The following is a 20,647-nucleotide window of genomic DNA, read 5'->3' as shown; positions in this document are numbered from 1 at the left end:
CAGGCCCGCTGACATGGGGAGAACATGACCGATAGAGTGTGTGTGTGTGTTTGTGTGTGTTTGTGCGTATGTGTGGGTGTTTGTGTGGTCTGTGTGTACTAATCCACCTTTCAGTGGGATTTAGTGTTGGAGAGGAAAGAGGAAAAGCATGTAAGAAGAACAAGACAGGATGAGATGAGAGTGAGAAATGGAGAGAAGGAGGGAGAGCCTGAAGAAATGACTCCCCAGTAGTGTCTCTGGGGGTGACACAAACGGGAGACAGGAGACAGCCTCGGCGTAAGCGCTGCTGCTCCTGCACCTTCGTCCAATTTGCTGCCGCGGAAACAAAGGCAGCAGCCATCCATCATGCCGGGATGAAAATAGCAACCCCATAGATGATCCCTGTGATGCCTCTTGTTGCCAAAACTGCTGCTGAGCGGTTTCCATGGCGTCCGCATCCCAGCCTTGCTGCGGAGAGGAAGCCCAGAGCCCATCGTTAGCGGGAAAGCCCTTAATGACAGCATCAGCCAGCAGCAGCTGAAGGGGCATGGAGGGGTTTAATGCTTCCTCACCGCTTGGCCCCCTTTTAGAGCAGGTGGAGGCTGGTTATCGACCCCATCACACGCACGGGAGGCTCAGACCTACAGCTGCTCTCTGATAGACTCACATGCACATTCATATGCTGCTAATCAGTGCTACTTCCACAAGTTCTGTTTCTTTACTCTGGAGCAGATGTTATACAGTAACACATCAATTTAAACGGCAGCAAATACAATTCAATCAGTCTAACAAGACCCCAAAATGAAACACATTGGGAAGACTAGCCTTGAGGATTGGAGATGTCCCTGCTCTACAGGGGCACTGTGGAGGTCTCCCAGCCAGTCTAGTCTGGTTTGGTGTTAAGTTGTGAATCCTTGTCTTAGGAGTCGTCCAATCAGAAAGCCTGTGATTTCCACCCTTACTAGGGATGACTTCATCATGACTGCTGCGTCTGCTTATCTAATCAGCCCTGTCTGACCTCTGACCTGCTCTTTATGTTTGCACTGAATTTCATCAACGGTGTTAGTTCATCAACAGTCTTCTCTTCTACATTTGATCAGCGTTTCCTCCATCTTTTAAATCCCGGATAATTGCTCTCTTCAAACTTGTTATTTTTTTTTTTATCAGTTCTGCTACTATCCTGACTTGATGAGTGGAGCCTTTGTGCCCTTTATTCTGCATTTGTTGTGTTAATCTGGTTTTAGTTCATCCTCGATGCTCTTATTCTGACCAGTGCCCACACTGTCTACTGTGGGTCTGATCTGGGGTCAGTGGTGCCGGCCCTCCCTCTGCTGCTGCTGACTGCAGCGTGTCACCAGTCATCTGTCATCTGTTCAGATGGAGTCCAGCTGGTCACATGCTCACATGATCTGAGACCAGCTGACAAAACACAAGCTCACAGCCTAATGACGCTTCTCTACCACCTCCTCTCCTAGTGCTGTCCCAGCTCTATACAAAACATATATGTGACAACAGGTATCAGTACATCACATCACAGTAATGTGTCACACACAGACATCTATTGACACAGCACTCAAATATAGAACAGCGTCAATGGCCTTATGTATACAGTGCATATATAATGAAATTACTCCATATTCACAGTATTCATGCCTCTTCAGTGGGACAATAATGAACTTCACAAGTATATATTTCCAGTGCTGATAATGAAGCACCCTAACTATCATATGCAACGTATGATATGCAGGGCCAATCTGTTTGGGCTTAATGTTGGGCCATATGCTTCTGATTTGAGCTTTTACTTTTTCTTGGCATATTATGGGTTCTGTTTTGAACCCTGAGAAATGAATTCCCTCTGACTCTCCAAGCAAAACTGAAAAAGCATATATTTGCATGTATTTTCTCTCACAGGCACAGCAAATTAATGTTTTATGTATTTCAGTGTGTGTGTGTGTGTGTGTGTGTGTGTGTATATGTGTGTTCAGGTTGAGAAAATGTAAATGACTATTCAGCTCGTCCTCAATATCCAAATGTAAATGTATCCCATTTAAGCTGGTGATTTGGAGACTTAAACCGTAGATCATAACTCCAGGAATCCCTCAGGAGTCACATCACTCAACTTCTCAGCCTCTCTCAGCTGAAGCTCTTTTTTCCCCCTCTTCCGACCTGTCAAAACATCAAGACGTGTTCCGTGCAAGACGGAGACATCATTGTCTGTGACAGCGAGAGCGGAAGAATCCTCTGGCCACTTGGCTTCCCCGTGAAATGAGACGGAACTAAATGAGACGCGTGTGTAGCGCCGCACGATCCACCACGTCCTCCTCCTCCTGAGCGACAGGTAGCCCGCAGGACCAGATCCTCCCCTCTGAGGGGGACACACACCATTTCATGAGCCCAGCTGGCTGTCTGCGTGCGCCGCAAGGGAGGGACGGTCCTCCCTGCCTGGTGCCAAAAAGAAAGAGACGTCCATTGTGTCTCAGCATGAAGAGGAGAGCATCAGACTGAATGAGACATCGATCCGCCCTCATATTGACTCAGGGGGTTGTGATGGTAAAGATGTTCATGATGGCGCTCCAGTGCATGAAGGTGTTGGGGGAGACGAGGAAAGGGCACGCTGCAGGGAGCTCTGCAGGCAGCAGCAACCCCTCCCTCCGCTCCTCCCTGCCCAGAGGAGTGATGGAAGGAGGGAGAGAGGGGGATGAGGGGAGGAAGAATGTTCACCCTAGGCAAGAAAAATAGCAGAAGATGCTCACATCTTATGCACCCCCCTCTTCAGTACTGCCAGAACACGTGTTTGTGTGTGTGTGTGTGTGTGTATGCGTGTGTGTGTGTGTGTGTGTGTGTGTGTGTGTGTATGTGTGTGTGTGTGTGTGTGTGTGTGTAGACATGTGTTAGTTGTCAATGCGAAACTATCCATCAGATTAACACATTACCCCACGGTACATGCTCATCAGACGTGCAGGCGTCATGCATCATCATTCTATAACCACTAGAAGTTGATTTGATTTTGACAAGAGACTGAACACTCAGGAAGGCTCGCTGTAGCCCTGTTCGTCTCCTCTGCATCAGCGTGCTGTCCCTCAAACCAGTGTTGTGTAACACTCTGACAGGATGAATGTCACTTGCTGCTGACGTCTCCACCGGCTGGTGTGAGCAGCGTGATGCTCCGATGTGGGTGAGCTAAGGGATTTCTCTCAGGGCCTTCATTAAGAGTGCACTGGGCCTGGGCTTTGTTATGGTGCTGATGGGATTCCCAAATACTGCCTGCCTGGAATGGAGCCCGTTCTGTCTGTCAGGACTGATGGACCGGGTAACCCAGAGTCCTGGACCACCAGAAATGCTCAAAGTAGAAAAGAAATAGGTAATCCAACAGACCTTTTCTTCTCCTTTTTGGCCTTAAGGTGGAGTATGCAATTGTGGCCAAAGGTTGTTGATGTTTGAGCTCACCAATCCAATTACACCCCTCCCTTCTGTGCTGCTGAAGTAACAAGTTGATTGGCTGGAATTGTTTTTCATTTGGTCCGAGCCACTGTATTTGTTTGTTTCCCATTTACTGAGCCAGGAATGTGTATGATTACTGGAGTTTTCTTTTGTTTAGAGTGCGCAGTGAGAGGACAGCTAAAGGAGGTGGAAGTGAGGAGTAATTCGCTGAATTTGACAAAAAGTGCATGGCATTAGAATCAGGCTGCTCCTTTAAGTGTTTGCACATGTGTAGGGATGGGTATCGTTTGGTTTTTACCCGATACCGGTACATAACCGATACTTTTAAAACGATACCGGTGCCTAAACGGTGCCGGAACCGATACTTTTATAAAAAAAAAAAAAAAATACGATTGACGACATTTAACAAAGGCTTTTTTTATTGCCGATACTTTCAAAACGATACCGGCGCCTAAAAGGTGCCTGAACGGCTACTTTTTTTTTTTAAAGCACAAAGCGACGATTGACGACATTAAAGAAAGGCTTTTTGTATTGCCAAGGCAATTTTTTTTTCTTCAAATTGAACAATATATGAACTGTTTAAAGTATATTATAAATATAAATACATACAAAACACTTGGCTTCCAACTACAGCTTCCAACTTTTTAACTTCAAACTATATATACAGTTATATTAACTGTAAACAACAGTTTATAGTATACTTAAATAAATATAAATAAATACAAAAAACAGCTTCAAACTTCTTTTGCAAAAATATGAGCATATTGGCCTTTGGAGTCAAAAATGTATTATTTTGTTTGCATTTATTTCATGAAATTTCACCATTTTATGATTTGTTTATACCTATCTTTTCTATCTTGTTTATAGTTACTCTTGTTACTTGAACACACTGAGTACTAGAACATGTGTACTGCCCCTTTAAGAGTCTACCATTGGTAGTTAAGCTGTCATCTCCGTTTATTTTTCAGTCTTCGGTTGCTGATCTGCCGTTGACGCTTGCCTTCTCTCCCCTCTTTTTACGCAATTATTTTGTTGCATTTGCTGCACGTCGCGATGTTTGAATCTTTTTGTGCGAAATACAGCCACACTTTTAACCGTTTACCTTTCGGTATTTTCTCTGTTAAAAGGTTGATGGCTAGTTTTGTTTGTGCTTGCCTGCTCTTCACTGTCATATCAGAACCGGTTCCAATACAACCGGTACCTACCCGGACCGAAATGCAACGCAGATTTCGGTGCTTCATTTCGGCATTTATCAGATAAGACTGTTGCTATGAAAACACCAATGAGCGTGAGCGACACAGGACAAAGTTTACATTGGGAGCTGGGGCAGTTTTTCATGTGCCCCACAGAATCTGCCTAGCGACCGTGTTCAATTGGCTCAGGCACCGAAATGAAGCACCGAAATATATATATTCCATAATATATTCCATATTAGTACCGGTTCTCGGTACCCAACCCTACACATGTGTGAGTTGTGTGTGTGCGAGTTGTGTGTGTATGCTCCTTTAAGTGTCTGCACATGTGTGAGTTGTGTGTGTTTGCTTATATGTGGCATTGGTCTTTCACAGACCAAACTAATCTATCCCAGAGCTTATAGATTTACATTTCCCATCCAGGTGCTACACAGAGCACCATGGCAGCACAGCTTATTGTCCTGGTGGTTAAGAGATGAAGCAGGCTGAGGGACACAAAGTGAACAGAGGTGTATATATTCTGTGTGTTTGAGCTGAACGAGGGACACAAAGTGAACAGAGGTGTATATATTCTGTGTGTTTGAGCTGAACGAGTGACACAAAGTGAACAGAGGTGTATATATTCTGTGTGTTTGAGCTGAACGAGTGACAGACAGAGTGATGGTAGAGGTCAGGTCTGTGGTTGCCGTGGGACAGTAAGGGGAGACGCTCAGGTGAGAGCCTCCTGCCTGAATCCATCAATTGTTCTCCTGTAAGAGTATACTCCAGGCCATACACTTTTATGTAATGTGTGTATGTGTGTGTGGCATGAGTGTGTGTGTGTGTGTGTGTGTGCGTGTGGTGATGAGTGTGTGAGTGTGTGTGTGTGTGTGTGTGGTGGATGAGTGTGTGTGTGTGGGTATGTGTGTGGGTGTGTGTGTGTGTGTGGTGGATGAGTGTGTGTGTGTGTATGTGGTGGATGAGTGTGTGTGCGTGTGGTGGATAAGTGTGTGCGTGTGGTGGATGAGTGTGGGTATGTGTGTGTGTGGGTGTGTGTGTGTGTGTGTGGTGGATGAGTGTGTGTGTGTGGGTATGTGTGTGTGTGAGTGTGTGCATGGATGTGGGTGTGTGTGAGTGTGTGCGTGGATGTGGGTGTGTGTGTGCGTGTGGTGGATGAGTGTGTGTGCGTGTGGTGGATGAGTGTGTGTGTGTGTGGTGGATGAGTGTGTGTGTGGTGGAAGAGTGTGTGTGTGTGGGTATGTGTGTGGGAGTGTGTGTGTGTGTGGTGGATGAGTGTGTGTGTGTGTGGTGGATGAGTGTGTGTGTGGGTATGTGTGTGTGTGAGTGTGTGCATGGATGTGGGTGTGTGTGTGTGTGTGTGTGGTGGATGAGTGTGTGTGTGTGTGGTGGGTGAGTGTGTGTGTGTGGGTATGTGTGTGGGAGTGTGTGTGTGTGTGGTGGATGAGTGTGTATCTGGGTCTCTGCATCCACTCCTCTGTTTCTGTGGGCAGACACATGATACTGCACTTCTCGCACTCTCCACTTCTTCTTTGCACTACTGTTGTGCAACATTTCACAGCTACTGTATATAGCCATTCCGCCTTGTACATACTTTTTTAAACTCCTTAGTCCATTGCACTGTTGCACTGTTTGCACTGTTTGTTTGTTTGTATTGTATTGTATTGTATTGTGTTGTATATTTTGTGTAAGCACACTGAGAGTCACTTTACCAAGTCAAATTCCTTGTTTGTGCAAACTTACTTGGCCAATAAAACCTGATTCTGATTCTGATACATGGTACCATATGACAAATCAATCTCTCTCTCTCTCCCTCTCTCCCTCTCTTTCTCTCTCTCTCTCCTCAACAGTGTGCTGTTTTGTGGTGCATAAGCGGTGCCATGAGTTTGTCACCTTCTCTTGCCCGGGAGCAGATAAGGGACCCGACACGGACGTAAGTATCATAACCCTCTCACCCAGTACTTCGAGTGTGCACACGCGCACACACACGCGCACACACACACGCGCACACACACATTATGTATATGTATGTAAGAAAGTGTTTCACTTGCATAATGATGCATGTCAGCTCAAAGGCAACGCTCACCAGCTGACAGGAATGTTGTCTTTTGAGCTGTCCTTTCACTACCCTCTCTTCCTCTCTTTCTCTTTCACTCCCCCTCTCTCTATCCCCTTCTCTCTCTCTTCTCTCTCGCTCAATCCTTTCTCTCTCTCTCTCTGTCACTCTTGTGTCTCTTCTGTCTCTCCCTTTGCGTGTGTGTGTGTGTGTGTGTGTGATGGTTATTGTGAAGATGTCGGGTTTTATCGTGTCGTGTTTTATGCAACATTAGCCTCCTCTTCCGTCAGCCCTAGGCTCCTGTCCTTGATTGGCCTTCAGAGGCCTGTTGGTCCAGCTCTCAGAGCCTCACTTACATCACACATACACATCGTCTCTCTCTCTCTCTCTCTCTCTCTCTCTCTCTCTCTCTCTATCTCACACATACACATCGTCTCTCTCTCTCACACACACACACATCTCTCTCTCTCTCCCTGTCTCTCTCTCTCACACACACACACATCTCTCTCTCTCTCACACACACACACACACACACACACACACACATCTCTCTCTCTCTCTCACACACACACACACACACACACACACACACACATCTCTCTCTCTCTCTCTCTCTCTCACTCTCTCTCTCTCTCACACACACGCACACACATACAAACCTATACAGTGTATGGGTTTGTTAGTGTCCCTAAGATGTGTATGTGGAAGTGTGTATTTGTGAGTGAGATTGTGTGTGTGTGTGTGTGTGTGTGTGTGTGTGTGTGTGTGTGTGTGTGTGTGTGTGTGTGTCTGTCTGTGTGTGTCCCCTCTGGCCTGTAGCTCTTCTTTTTCTACCGTTTGATCACTCATCTATATGAAAACAAACAAGCGCCTGGCCAATTATGTATATTTAGGTTGGCTAGTGTTGGCAGAGAGAGTTCCACAGAGAAACAGATGAGTGAGAATCGGTGAAAAGGCGGGGCTTTGGATCATGCTGTTCATGATAGGTGCTGACACTACAAGATATGGGTTGAAAAGATCAACTCATAGATGTTGACAGCTTAATCCATTGAAGCTAAGCACAGCTGCATTAATGCACCAGTGGAACAGACTCTAACGGACGATCTAAGGGGCTTTTCAGTATTTGAATGAGATGTTCGTACACTGACGCTGTTGAAATGACATGCAGGGCTGAACTCAGAGGATGTCATTAGTGGTGCGATCCAGTTGCAAGTCCTGTTGCTGTCCAGGCACATATCAAAACAAACAAGCTACCAGCTCTCATATCAAACACACAAGCTACCAGCTCTCATTTAGATCTCAGCAATCTGGCTTTGTCTTGGCTCTTTTCTTTTCCCTTGTGTGACATATAGTCAAAGAGTAGAACTAATCCTGTTAATTCCTGTTTTCACATAAATTGGCTGAATTTTATAGCACTTCATTATTAAGAGAGGATTAAAAGCACTGCACGTTTCACACTCCATATATACATCAATCAATGGTGAAGACTAGTATACAAGGCTAGCAGGGAGGCTACCATGCCTTTGGAAGCAGTCTTGCTCAGGCACACTGAAAAAGGAGTCAGGGAGGATCCAGGAACTCCCTCTCCTGCTCTCTGTCCTGAGCCAGCGCTGCTCACTGTGGTCAGTGCTGACCAGAGAAGATGTTGGTCTCACCATGCCGTGTCTACACGTGACACCTGCCATATCATGTTCGCACATGTCAGCGTCTGCAGGGGAACCTACACTAATCCAGCGTCTGCAGGGGAACCTACACTAATCCAGCGTCTGCAGGGGAACATACACTAATCCAGCGTCTGCAGGGGAACCTACACTAATCCAGCGTCTGCAGGGGAACATACACTAATCCAGCGTCTGTCGTTAAAGTGGTGACACATGGGGCGACTTTTTGAGCAATATTGCCAGGTGATCACATGACCTCTTCCCAGTGTTCTGATTAGTCGATGGCAACAAGTTGCCCACTGCTGGTTAAATATCTCCAGATAAAAACGTGTTGCTCAATACCAATGGAAAAGTGGCCATCTCCTATAGGACAACTGAAGGCACCAGACAGCCTATGGCCAGTTTAGCAGAAATGAGTGGAGGTGAGGTTTTGAGGCCATGTTATGAGAAGTACATTTTGATTATGACGGTCCTTGTGACCTAAGGACTGTGTTTCAGAGAGTTAATTGTTTTGCATCACTGAATAACTCAATGGCTCTCGAGATTTGATTACATTAACATTTTGTTTAGGGACGTGATCTTGCCACCTCAGTGTCTGCCACATCACTGCTATTGCAACTGGGTTGTTGTTGTGTTGGGTCTTTTATGCACCTCCACTACCATCTGCCTTATAGAGCCAGACTCCTCCTCCTGACTCAGACCCTCTTCCTCCTCCTCACATGAGCAGCGGCACAGACCTGTATGCAAGAGTTTGGATGTTTCGTCATATTGATGCGCAACTATGGACACACACACACACACTCAGTTGTTGATAATAAGTTCAAAAGTGTAATTGGATGAATTGGATGAGGCTTCCCAGTGAGCTCAATCAGTCTGAACTCATCAAGACACACACACACACACACACACACACACACACACACACAAATAGAGCAGCTTTTTTCTCTATGCTAATTGAAAGCGAAACTGTGGAACAGTTGACTTTCAACATCCCTCTTTATTTTCACCTTGTCCCCTATTAGAATGCAATCATTTCCTGGTTGAAATGGCGGAACCACTGTAAGGGGGATGATGTGTTGTTTTTTAATGTGAAGGTTTTCATCTTCCATCTAAAAGTTAATCCTCTTTCAAAACACCATTGTCTTTGGCCTGAAGTGAACACGGCATAGTGGCTCCCGCCCGAGAGAGAGAGAGAGCTTGTCCTCTGTGCTCGTTCTGTTGTGTTGTGCTTTGATGGATGTGTTTGGGCCTTGGGAGCTGTCTGGAACCTCTTCTACACGTGTTGCACAATGGAGACAAATGGGCCACCATCTCTTCAATGATTTTCACTTTTTTTCCCCTCTGTTCTTTTTCTTTCTTTCCACTCAAATGGATAAATCAGAGAGCCTGGTATAATGCATGTTCACAGAGAGCGAGCGGCTCATGTGAATAAGTTAGTGAAGTTAGAGCTATTGAGCGTGGTTTTTGGTGGAGCATGATGGTACAGAGCGTGAATGTACATCATGTTAAAGGTCAGTTTCTCAGTCTCAGTTTCTTCAATCTTAGAGGAAGAAACGGAAAGGAGCAACATAAAAACATTGCGACTGTCTTCTGCAGTGTCATGATTGTAAAGCACAGGTGTGTTACTCACCTGCAAGAGCAGGTGTAACGATTGGAAAAGATACGTAAAAAAAACTGCAGCCATGCTTTCTTGAGAGAAAACATCTCTCAGCTTATTTTCCTGCTGGCTCAGAAGGCAGCTAAAGCTGCTTTAGCCTGGTTGTACCAATCAGAGATCAGAGGAGGCTAAGCATCTCGAGCTCCTCAGTTAAGACTCTGCTCTGTGTCTCAATGAGAAGATGGAGAAGAAGTGAAGTGAAGTGAAGCATCTCGAGCTCCTCAGTTAAGAATGCTCTGTGTCTCAATGAGAAGATGGAGAAGAAGTGAAGTGAAGTGAAGCATCTCGAGCTCCTCAGTTAAGACTCTGCTCTGTGTCTCAATGAGAAGATGGAGAAGAAGTGAAGTGAAGTGAAGCATCTCGAGCTCCTCAGTTAAGACTGCTCTGTGTCTCAATGAGAAGATGGAGAAGTGAAGTGAAGTGAAGCATCTCGAGCTCCTCAGTTAAGACTCTGCTCTGTGTCTCAATGAGAAGATGGAGAAGAAATTAAGACGTTAGCAGACACGTTAGCAGACACTATTGCCACACTCTGCAAATGAAAGATGCAGTCTGTTGATTAATCCGCCACAAGAGTTTATCAAATGACCATTTGTAGTACACTGTGAGGACCTCATGAGGTAGCATGAACATCAGGCAGAGGAACTCACTCATGTGTGTGACAGTTGGAACAAGGGATTCCATTACTGTATGATTGTCTTAGCTTCAGAGTTAACAAGGCAGTGTGGGAGACCGTGACACACACACACACACACACACACACACACACACACACACACACACACACACACACACACACATACAGGGGAAGAAAAGGCGGTTTCATCAGGAAGTCCTTAACAGCTGTGGTAATGAAATCATAGCCCTTAGGTGATTACAAGCTAAAAATTGAATTTTCTTTTCCTGCCTGGTTCCCTGGATTGGTTTCTCTTCGTGTGGACTCATGATGTCCATATTAGTGGTGTTGTCATGGCGACACATCCATGACCTTGCTCCTGCTGACGTCAAGGTCCCAGAATCCTGAAGCAGCCAAACCAAACTCAGATGTGACCGATTCAACCTATGTGTATCTTTCTGTTCATCTTCTGCTCAATAAAAGAACTAACATTAAGATTAGACTTATGTCTTTCACTCAGTGCTAACATGAACTGACATTTTGTCAATGTGTTCAGTTAAAACGACCCCACTGAAGCTCAACAAATATAATCCTGGACCTCGCAATCCATGAGATAAGTCATGCACAAGGTATAGCAACAAGACTGAACAATCTTTCTTCACAACAAGGTCATTGTTAGTGGGTGATTTTGGTTGACAGCAGGCAGTTCTAAGGAACCTCACCCATATTAAAGTCAATATCTCTAACTATTATGGTTATCAAAGCAGCTCACCCCCACTGTTTGCAATTTGATCTTTTCTCCAGTTCTCAAGCTCACGCCTTTATCTCAGCCATCACCCCTACCCCAATCCTCTCCTGAGGCTTTGGAGAGCACAGAAGTAGATCACGCTGCCCTTTGCAATTACGAGCAGCCCTGTTCAAGTGATTTACCAAAGCAGACCTCCACAACCTCATGTGGATCTTTGGAGCAGTGTAATATGTCAGAGACCATTCTCTCTCTCTCCCTCTCTCTCTCTCTCTCTCTTTCCCTCTCTCCCTCTCTCTCTCTCTCTCTCTCTCTCTCTCTCTCTCTCCCTCTCTCCCTCTCTCCCTCACTCTCTCTGCTCCCTCTCTCCCTTAGAGGTCTCTGTTGGAGTGGTGACCCAACATGTGTGAGGGGGACGATAAGACAAAGCAGGAGAATGCCCCAGACTCTTTAGATCCTAATCTACACTGACACTGGAGCACAGAAGCACTCTCCGCTTGCTCTTTCCTGTGTTATCAGGTTATTAGTGATTTATGAAATGCTGTTTTATTTGCATTGTTGGAGTCTGTCGACGACAGGACAACATATCATCATTTTAATGGGCTTGTTCTTTGGATTGTGAATAGACCATGGGGTTGACTCTCAAAGGAGGGCAATAACTCACATTTTGTGCATCAATAATTCATTCGATTTTACAGCCACTGTAGTAAAACTGTCCTCTAAATATCAATCTGGAGGTGTTGGCACGATAGGCTCTCAGCTTAGTTAATGAGGAATGCCTGTGGCACGTACTGTTTGTGTGCTGCAACTGAGATCCTCAGGCAGCAAACAAACATAAAACATGTCATGGACTACACAATTACAGATTGAAAACAAAGAAGGCCAATTTGAGTGTGCCAGGTCTCTGGTGAAGGGGTTCTAAAGGGGTTGGGGCTGGGAGACACCACACACCATAGAGCCTTTGTATCGAACAAGCTCCTTTTGGATGGAAGTCATAAGACCATCGCATTTAACCATTGTGTATGTTTCATTTCAGTCATCTCTTGGCTTTAGCCTGTAACCTAGTTACCAGTGATCCTGAGAAACACATGGTGCTTGCTTTTCCTCACCTAAGGTTTTTAAATTGTGTGGGCTTGTTATTTTCTCTTAACCACAGATGACAGGGTTGTGGCTGTGTTTTTCTGCTGTTTTTAGGTGTGTGCGTGTGCGTGTGCGTGCTGGGTGGTGTTTTTCCCTGTTGTATTGCTTTCTGATGGGAGCATCTATGTCCAGCACAAAGAGGGAGAGAGGGGGAGGAGAGAGGGGGAGGTGAGACACAAAGAGTGAGAGAGGGAGAGAGGGAGAGAGGGGGAGAGGGGGAGAGGGGGAGAGGGAGACACTGCAGAGTTGCGTAAGAGGCCCAGACCTCCTCCTTGCCACAGCATCTCCCCAAGTGACCAGGACAAATGTGTCCTGACTAGAGAAGAACCATATGTGACACCTGGGCGTCTTGGTAGTAGGGCCCAACAGGACGTGCTAGCCTTGTCACGTTGGATGGCCTTTGTTAGATTCATTCTCTCACTGGATAAGCAAAGATTCTAGACCAGTGGTTTTCAACTGGTCTGGCTTTGAAACCCACAATTCTCCATGGTCATTAAGTTGAAATCAAGCCATAAAATATACATAAAATATAAAAATAAACAAAGGGCCTGTCCCTGCATTCATAGCACATTAGCCTAAGTCTGACATCAGATAGATTTTTTTTTAATTTGTCAAGTTATCTGTGGACTGTTTGCATCACCTTTTGCCCAACCTAATGATTCAAACTTCACGTAAGAAATCCACCTGATAATGCAACGATGTGGTTTGCATGTTATAATGCTATATATATATTATAGTTGTTGTAGGCCCATTGGTGGGCCGCGGAGCACCATCCAGTGGGCCGCGAAAATGTTTCAGATCTTTTTTTTTTCACGAATTTTCACGAAGAACAGATTTTTAGTTCAGAACAATATTAATTAGGGATGTCAAAATGAACGCGTTAATCTATGAGTTTATTGTGTCCGAGATTAATGCGATCAAATATTTTAACGCAGTTAACGCAACTTTGTTTACTCCCGGTGTGCTTTGACCCCCGACACGAAATCGCCGCGTGCCTGCAGTCAGTTGGATAGGAGAGACCGAGACGGCAGTTGAAGATGGAGAGAGCTGAGGGATTGTTCGAAAAAACTAAAGTTGTATGTAGCATTTGTCAAGATGAATTTAGCTATCACAGAAGCAGCTCGTCTTTAAGTTGTCACCTTAATGCAAAGCACCCGACAGAAAGCAGTCCCAGGTTAGATGGTCGCCAACCCACACTCCACGACTTCTCTAGGAAAATAACTAGACCAGTCCGTGAAAAGGTTGCCAACGCTGTAGAAAAATTGAGACGTTTGCGTAAGCGAAAGAATGACAGCACTGGTAATGTCATACTACCGAAAACTACTAAAATTCAGCGTAAATACAACCCTGATTATATTATATTTGGTTTTGTGAATGGAGGTGACGTCGTTGAGCCCAGGGCGCAGTGTGTCGAGTGCGTTTTAAAACTGTCTAATGAGGCGCTCAAACCTTTAAATCTGAATCGACATTTGGAGACGCGACATCCAGCACTCACATACAGAACCAGGTCCTGGAAAGGATGAAAGGTAGCCCGTTCCTTTTAAAACAAGTTAGACGAGTCGACGGACGTCAGTAAAGCTGCATTAGTGCTGTTTTTTGTGCGTTATCATTGGAGTGGTATTCTACAAGAGGACATGCTTTTCTGTAGAGAGCTACCAACTCGAACTACTGCCCAGGAATCCTCGGTTCTATTTATGTTGATAATAGATTGCAGCCACAGATTTAAATCATTATTTCAATTATTTGAATTATTATATTGACCTATTTGAACCTTTATTTGAACATTATTTGAACCTATTTGTTTGCATGTCTGAAGCATCTTCTATTTTAATTAGGCCTAGCTGAGTGGTCTTGTTTGCATGTTTCATCACTTCTTTTGAGTGCATGCTATCTTTTGGGTCTATTCTGGTTTTATTTCCTTGCTTGTTTGCTGTGCACAGATAGGCCTACGCCTACTGCAATTAAGTTCCTTTATTTCAAAACTCTTTTGGATAATAAATCCCTTTTGACTGAAAATGCTCTGTGCGGTTTTATTTTGTTTTCTGGTGCACAATACAATTTTGATTGCAATATCTGGAGGAAGATTTTCTTGTATTAATTACTAGGCTCCCACCTGTAGCAGGTGCTGATGTTGCTCTTTGTGACACATAACAATCACTTATTAATAAGAATGGAATATAGATTAGCTAAAATAAGCGGGGTGTCTGTTGGGCCCCGACCTGTTACAAATACGAAAAGGTGGGCCTCAGAGTAGAAAAGGTTGGGAACCCCTGTTCTAGAACCTGTCAGGACCACTAGAGTGAAGAGGAACAGCTCATTATCTGACTCTTGTAAACTCCTGCCAGGAGAAATTCAGGCAAACTTCACCACTTCCTGTCACCAGCTCCTCTATGACACAGGCAGGTGGGGTTGTGGAGGAAACAGGACTCAGCACTATTCCCCTCTCAGTCTTTATAGGGCTGCTTCGGGTTTCATTGCAACAGGGAGACAAAAGAATGGCAGTTATTAGTGAATCACGAGGCTTAGATTATAGATAATGAAAAAAGTAGTGGCACTTAATTTTTATGGAGCCATTGTAATTATCGAAGTGTAGTGTCGTAAAGTGAAGCTGAATTTCTAGCCTTCATATAAAATTGAATGCATGTAATAGATTGGGTACAGAGTGTGGTGGCACAGAGTTCTGCAGAGACATCTTAGCCATCCCTCACCATGTGGTTAATAAGGCTTTGGTGATGACCCATGTTGAATCACCTCATTACACATCTGTCCATGAATCAGTTGTCACTAATTGGAGGTAAAGGCCAGGCTCCCCCACTCTCACACGCTGCTGTCTGGGAGTGGAGGAGGAATGATTAGATGGTGGGCAGCAGTTGTTGTTTAGCGATACTTGTGGAGACTTACGTCCTAGGTCCTGTGCATCGAGTCTAGCCACAGCTAGTGGTGTCCAGTAGTAATCCCATCGAGTCTAGCCACAGCTAGTGGTGTCCAGTAGTAATCCCATCGAGTCTAGCCACAGCTAGTGGTGTCCAGTAGTAATCCTAGAATATGGGAAAGGGGAAGCGTATCTGCTAGACACCAGCCGTATCTGAGCACAGGTTCCTAATGAACTTTTGTAAGGTTCTCTGATTGGGCTGATTGTGTATAACGCTCTTGTCCTCAGAGTTTTAGCACAATTGCCTGCTTGAGTTACAATGAAGGAGTAATTGCTTTATTTTCTCTGTTGAATGTGCCTGGCTCATGTTTGTTGATTGTATCAGTGACTACATGGAATATCACAACTTTAAATACCCGTGAGTCATTTACCTCAGAAAATCAGGACACATTAATTATACAGCCTAGTCATACAGGCTAATGATACTGAGTCTATGTTGTACCAGTGTCACATGAATCATCTTTTAGGGTAGCTTCGTTAGCTAGCACTGATCCACTAATCCATGAAAACAAGCAATTCTTAGAAATAGTTTTCCAGCATCAGAATGCTTTTGTGACATGCCTCGTGGTGGAGGGCAACAGTAGGAGAAGGGAGGGCGCACATATGTTGACACGAAGCATCCAGGACTTGCAATCTGACAGGATGTATTAAATGCATTTTTACTGGTAAACAGTACTGTAGTTAACTTAATATCATGGTTTATGAGGACTGTGAGGTTTGCATGTTAACCAATGCATATTTTACAGAAAGCAGCAAGGGATTTCAGATTCTACTAGAAATGGATTTGCAACTAGATGGAAACCAGATAGCCTGATATTATACCCTCTATCGTCCCTCCCGACGTGCAGGAACAGAATAACTCTACATAGAGGAAACCAGCAGAGGCTGTTAACTACTCTGGAAACGGTGACATATCATTTAATATACAGTATACTGTGTAGTGAAGCAGCCCCTGAGCAGGTGTTGATAATGTTTTCTGTCTTCAGACAGAGTTCATTTGTCCTTCTGTACGTGAGAGTATGGGGTAATGGTCTTGTGTACATGATAGAGTGATAGAGTATGATGGGGATAATGGTCTTGTGTACATGATAGAGTGATAGAGTATGATGGGGATAATGGTTTTGTGTACATGATAGAGTGATAGAGTATGATGGGGATAATGGTTTTGTGTACATGATAGAGTGATAGAGTGATAGAGTATGATAATGGTCTTGTGTACATGATAGAGTGATAGAGTATGATAATGGTCTTGTGCTTTCATGTGGGCTCTTATCTTTCTCTGCACTTTACATGGCGGCGTCCTAATAGGGGTTGTTTGCTGTTTGTGCACAGAAAAGTGTGCCAACGCTTGTGCCAACGCCCGCTTTCTTCAATACATGCATGAATGCAACACGTGTGAAATGTTGCTCTAGTTTCAGAACAGAGAATAATTACCATACATACAACCCCACTGCATGGTGGGAAGCTCATACGCCATAAATCATTCATTGCACCCTTCATACAAATGGGCTCATGGGCTTGATACCCTACAAATAAAACCCTCTCCTTCATTGAGTTGAAGCTTGTCATGGCCCCAAATCCAAAGTGCACCACACAAGAGAGAGGGGAAAAGGTGAGAGGAGTGTGAGTGTGCAGTTTAGTCCCTCTTTGCTGTGTTTGACTAATACTTGTGACCCTCTTCTCTGTGGTCTTCTGGTTATCAAATCAAACTTTATTTATATGGCACATTTCATACCAGGCGGGAACACAATGCGCTTCACAGAAGGAAATGGGGGGGGTTACAAACACTTGTATGAGACACAGATTTACCAGAAGGATGAAAAAACCATATCATGTAAGTTTAAACATATTAAAGGCACATACACATGTACAGCAGACCCACTACAGACCACTGAGAACAGATGAATATTACAGACAATGATAGGCCAGATTAAAGAGGTACATGTATGCTTAAGTGCATACTTAAAGGTTTCCACCATTTCAGCCATTCTTAGGTTTTCTGGCAGAGTATTCCAAAGGCTGGGAGCATAGAAACTAAAAGCGGCCTCTCCATGTCTCTTTGTCCTGGCCTTTGGAACCGTTAAAAGTGCCAGAAGACCTCGGGGATCTACTGGGTGTGTACCTCGAGAGCATGTCTGACATATATTCAGGTACATGGCTATGGAGTGATTTATAAACTAGTAAAATCATTTTTAAATCTATCCTGAAACTAACAGGTAACCAGTGCAATGATCTTAAGACTGGTGTGATGTGCGCCCTCCATCTTGTTTTGGTGAGGACTCGGCTGCTGCAGTCTTTATTAGGAGAGGGAGATTGCTGGCATCCCGAGGAGGGGGAGTGAAACAGACTTAACCCTATCCCACCATCTATGACAGGAGAAGAGGAAGATGATGCGAGGAAGAGTCAATACCAACACTGTAAACCCAAACAGTTCTACTAACTTATTAACATTATGTATTCAGTACTTAAAACCTGGTATTTAGTTGACCCAACTTTAAATGTATTAGTTTTCTGAGCAAGTGAAGACGTTTTAATTGTATTGGCTATTAAATACACAATGAAGTGCTTACTCCTTCAGTCACTTAGGAAGTGACTGTAGCTTTCGACCAGGAGAAGATGTCATCAGGTGGTGACCAACTTTCATTGGACGTTTCGACCCTGAACCACAACGCCCTCGAGTTGGCGGGCCGGCAGTGATGGCCAGTCACTGCCCATCTTCTCCTGGTCCCCAGCTTCTCTCCTCCCTCCTATTCCAGCCAGCAAGAGGCTCTCTCTGCGGCTTCCCCCAACCTACGGACAGCTGTCTTCCTCTCCCATCCTTTTATTCCCAGAGCTGTGAGTGTATTCCACACAGACTGTGCCGGGAAGCCCCTGCATCCGACCTCCACTGGGAATAGCCAGGCCTGCCATCCCTTGTCCCTGCATTGTTGGACAAGGTCCTGGTACTTGGTGGCTTTCCTCTCGTAGGCTTCACCGCATCCTTCTTCCCACGGGACGGTCAGTTCGATCAGGATGATCTTCTTGGCCTCCTCTGACCAAATGACCATGTCAGGCCTCAGGGAAGTTTGGACGACCTGGGGAAAATGTAGTTTCCTTCCCAGGTCTACCCTCATCTCCCATGCTGGTGCTGTCTGCAGTAGGCCCTTCTTGGTCTTCTTGGAGGATGATGGTTTCTCCCCCTCCCTGATGAACTGGATGGATGGTGTTGGTCTCGATTGAGGCTGGTGCTTTTTCCGTCTCTCCTGCTCCAAGATGTCGGCTAGTGCTCTGAGGACCTGGTCGTGGCGCCACCGGTATCTCCCCTGGCTAAGAGCAGTCCTGCATCCTGCCAGTATATGCGCCATTGTTCCTCTCTCCCCACATAACCTGCACTGTGGGTCCTCCCTCATTCCCCACCTGTACAGGTTTGTTGGTGTTGGAAGGGTATCGTACACTGAGCGGAGCAGGAACGAGATTCGGAAAGGCTCCAGTCTCCATGGAATGTATTTGTTTGAGTAAACATTGCCTGATAACTCATATTTTTTTAGTTTCATTCAAACGTGACGTCTGACGTCATCAACGTCGTTGCAGGACTAGTTCAGAACAGAATCAGAGATCTTGTGATGAGAGACGGAGACAGCAGACTTAATAATTAGTATCAGTTAGACTTCTGAAGTCTAACTGACTTCTAACTGGCATGTTCCTCCTGTAGAAGAGGAGTCGACCAACTTCGTAGGGTGACCATATTTGAGTTCGTGAAAAAGAGGACACTTCGTGGGGGGAGGGGCGTGGTAGTGTGTAACATACAGATGACCCCGCCCCCTCCCCCCGCGACGGAATTTTGACACCTTTTCCACATGCAGCTGTCATGTGCTGTTGTAAACAATGAAACTAGTGGAAGCGGCCCGGTGCTCAGTGTTGCCAGATTGGAAATGGTGAAGTATCGTATTAAATGCTCAAAATGATCGTCTTTGGAGGATAATTATCGTGCATCTGGCAACACTGAGAGGCTAGTCGACCAATGACAGTTCTCGCTACAGTCAGAGCTTGTGCTAGAAGGTGGAACGTAAGGGAGATATTCTTTCCTAAACTTGTAAGGGCGTAAAACCTAGTTTGTGAAGGACCCAGAGAAACACAAATATCCGACGAGGCAAAATCCCGGACGATTTTGCAATCACTGCCGGACGCATGTCCGGGTAAAAGAGGACGTCTGGTCACCCCACCAAAGGAGATATTTTAGTAATCCTGTCGCTGCTAAGCGTCCTTATCTGGTAAGTAAACAGTGTTTTTTAGGTGTTTGTTGCGACAAAATTGCGGGAGCAAGTGGCTAATTTCCCTCTTTGTAATTATTATTGAGTAATCACGTTTTGGCTGTCAAGTAGCAAGTTTAGTTGCACGACTGTTGGCGCTGGCGGCTAGGAAGCTAACGAGCTAAAGAGCTAGTTAGTGGGTTATTTCCCCCCAAATATGTTCATGTGCAAAGTAAACAACAATCAATTGTTTATGTTGAAAACAACTCATGTTCTACAGAAACACCATATAATTCATATCAGCATGCTAATGTTATATGTAACTTTTTAGCAGCTAGCTAGCTTCTATGTGTTTTAATGGATCTGATGGATAAAAGTGTTAGCAGCAAGCTAACAATAATGGTCGAGAACTTCAGTTAAGACCTACAATATTCTTTTTGCCCTGACAGCATTCGTGTTGCATATAAACAACAAACCGATTTGATGTAGACATATAAGAAGAGGAGTCAACCAAAGGAGATATTTTTGTGTACAGGCAGAAGGCATCACGGACTGGCAAGACAGCAGAGGTGCTACGGGTGATCCTCGAGGCTTATGACCTTCAGGTATGTCTAGGATTAACTGCACAACAGTTATCACATTTTGTTTGTTACTGAAACTTTAATATTAGTTGATACTATGTATTATTAATTGCCAGTTTTTTTGTAAGTGTTTCTATTGAAACTCTCCTGGTAATTGTATTGATGGTGTTTTGCAGGAGGAAGAGGAGCCAGATTTTGATGATGCTCCTGTTGCTCTCCATACATCGGGTCGCGACCCCTTCAGCTGCGAGAACATCTTTGAATTGGGTGCAGAGGATTTCTGAGGCATTTATGTTGTTGTTTGGCCTGACATATGCTTTCAATATAGAATATCCCAAAACACTCACGCACACCTTCTCATACATAACCTTTTTATGTGACTGGATGACAACAAACCTCTGAAACCGTCCTTACTCACCTTAA

General features: G+C 44.8%; 1 protein-coding gene across 2 annotated transcripts in view; it reads left to right on the top strand.

Moving 5' to 3' along the window:
- The window catches only part of prkcab (protein kinase C, alpha, b), a 116,202-nt gene that overhangs the window by 30,110 nt on the left and 65,445 nt on the right, over positions 1-20,647 (top strand). For both annotated transcript variants that reach the window (XM_012818270.2, XM_031569268.1), the window contains exon 3: positions 6,461-6,543. In XM_012818270.2, coding sequence (XP_012673724.1) covers positions 6,461-6,543 — 83 coding nt within the window. The remainder of the gene's footprint in view (positions 1-6,460; positions 6,544-20,647) is intronic.

This window comes from Clupea harengus, chromosome 1 (genome assembly GCF_900700415.2).
Source record: "Clupea harengus chromosome 1, Ch_v2.0.2, whole genome shotgun sequence".
NCBI classification, from domain to species: domain Eukaryota; kingdom Metazoa; phylum Chordata; class Actinopteri; order Clupeiformes; family Clupeidae; genus Clupea; species Clupea harengus.
Note: the sequence above shows the minus strand (reverse complement) of the source record. Positions and strands in the feature narration are given on the sequence as shown.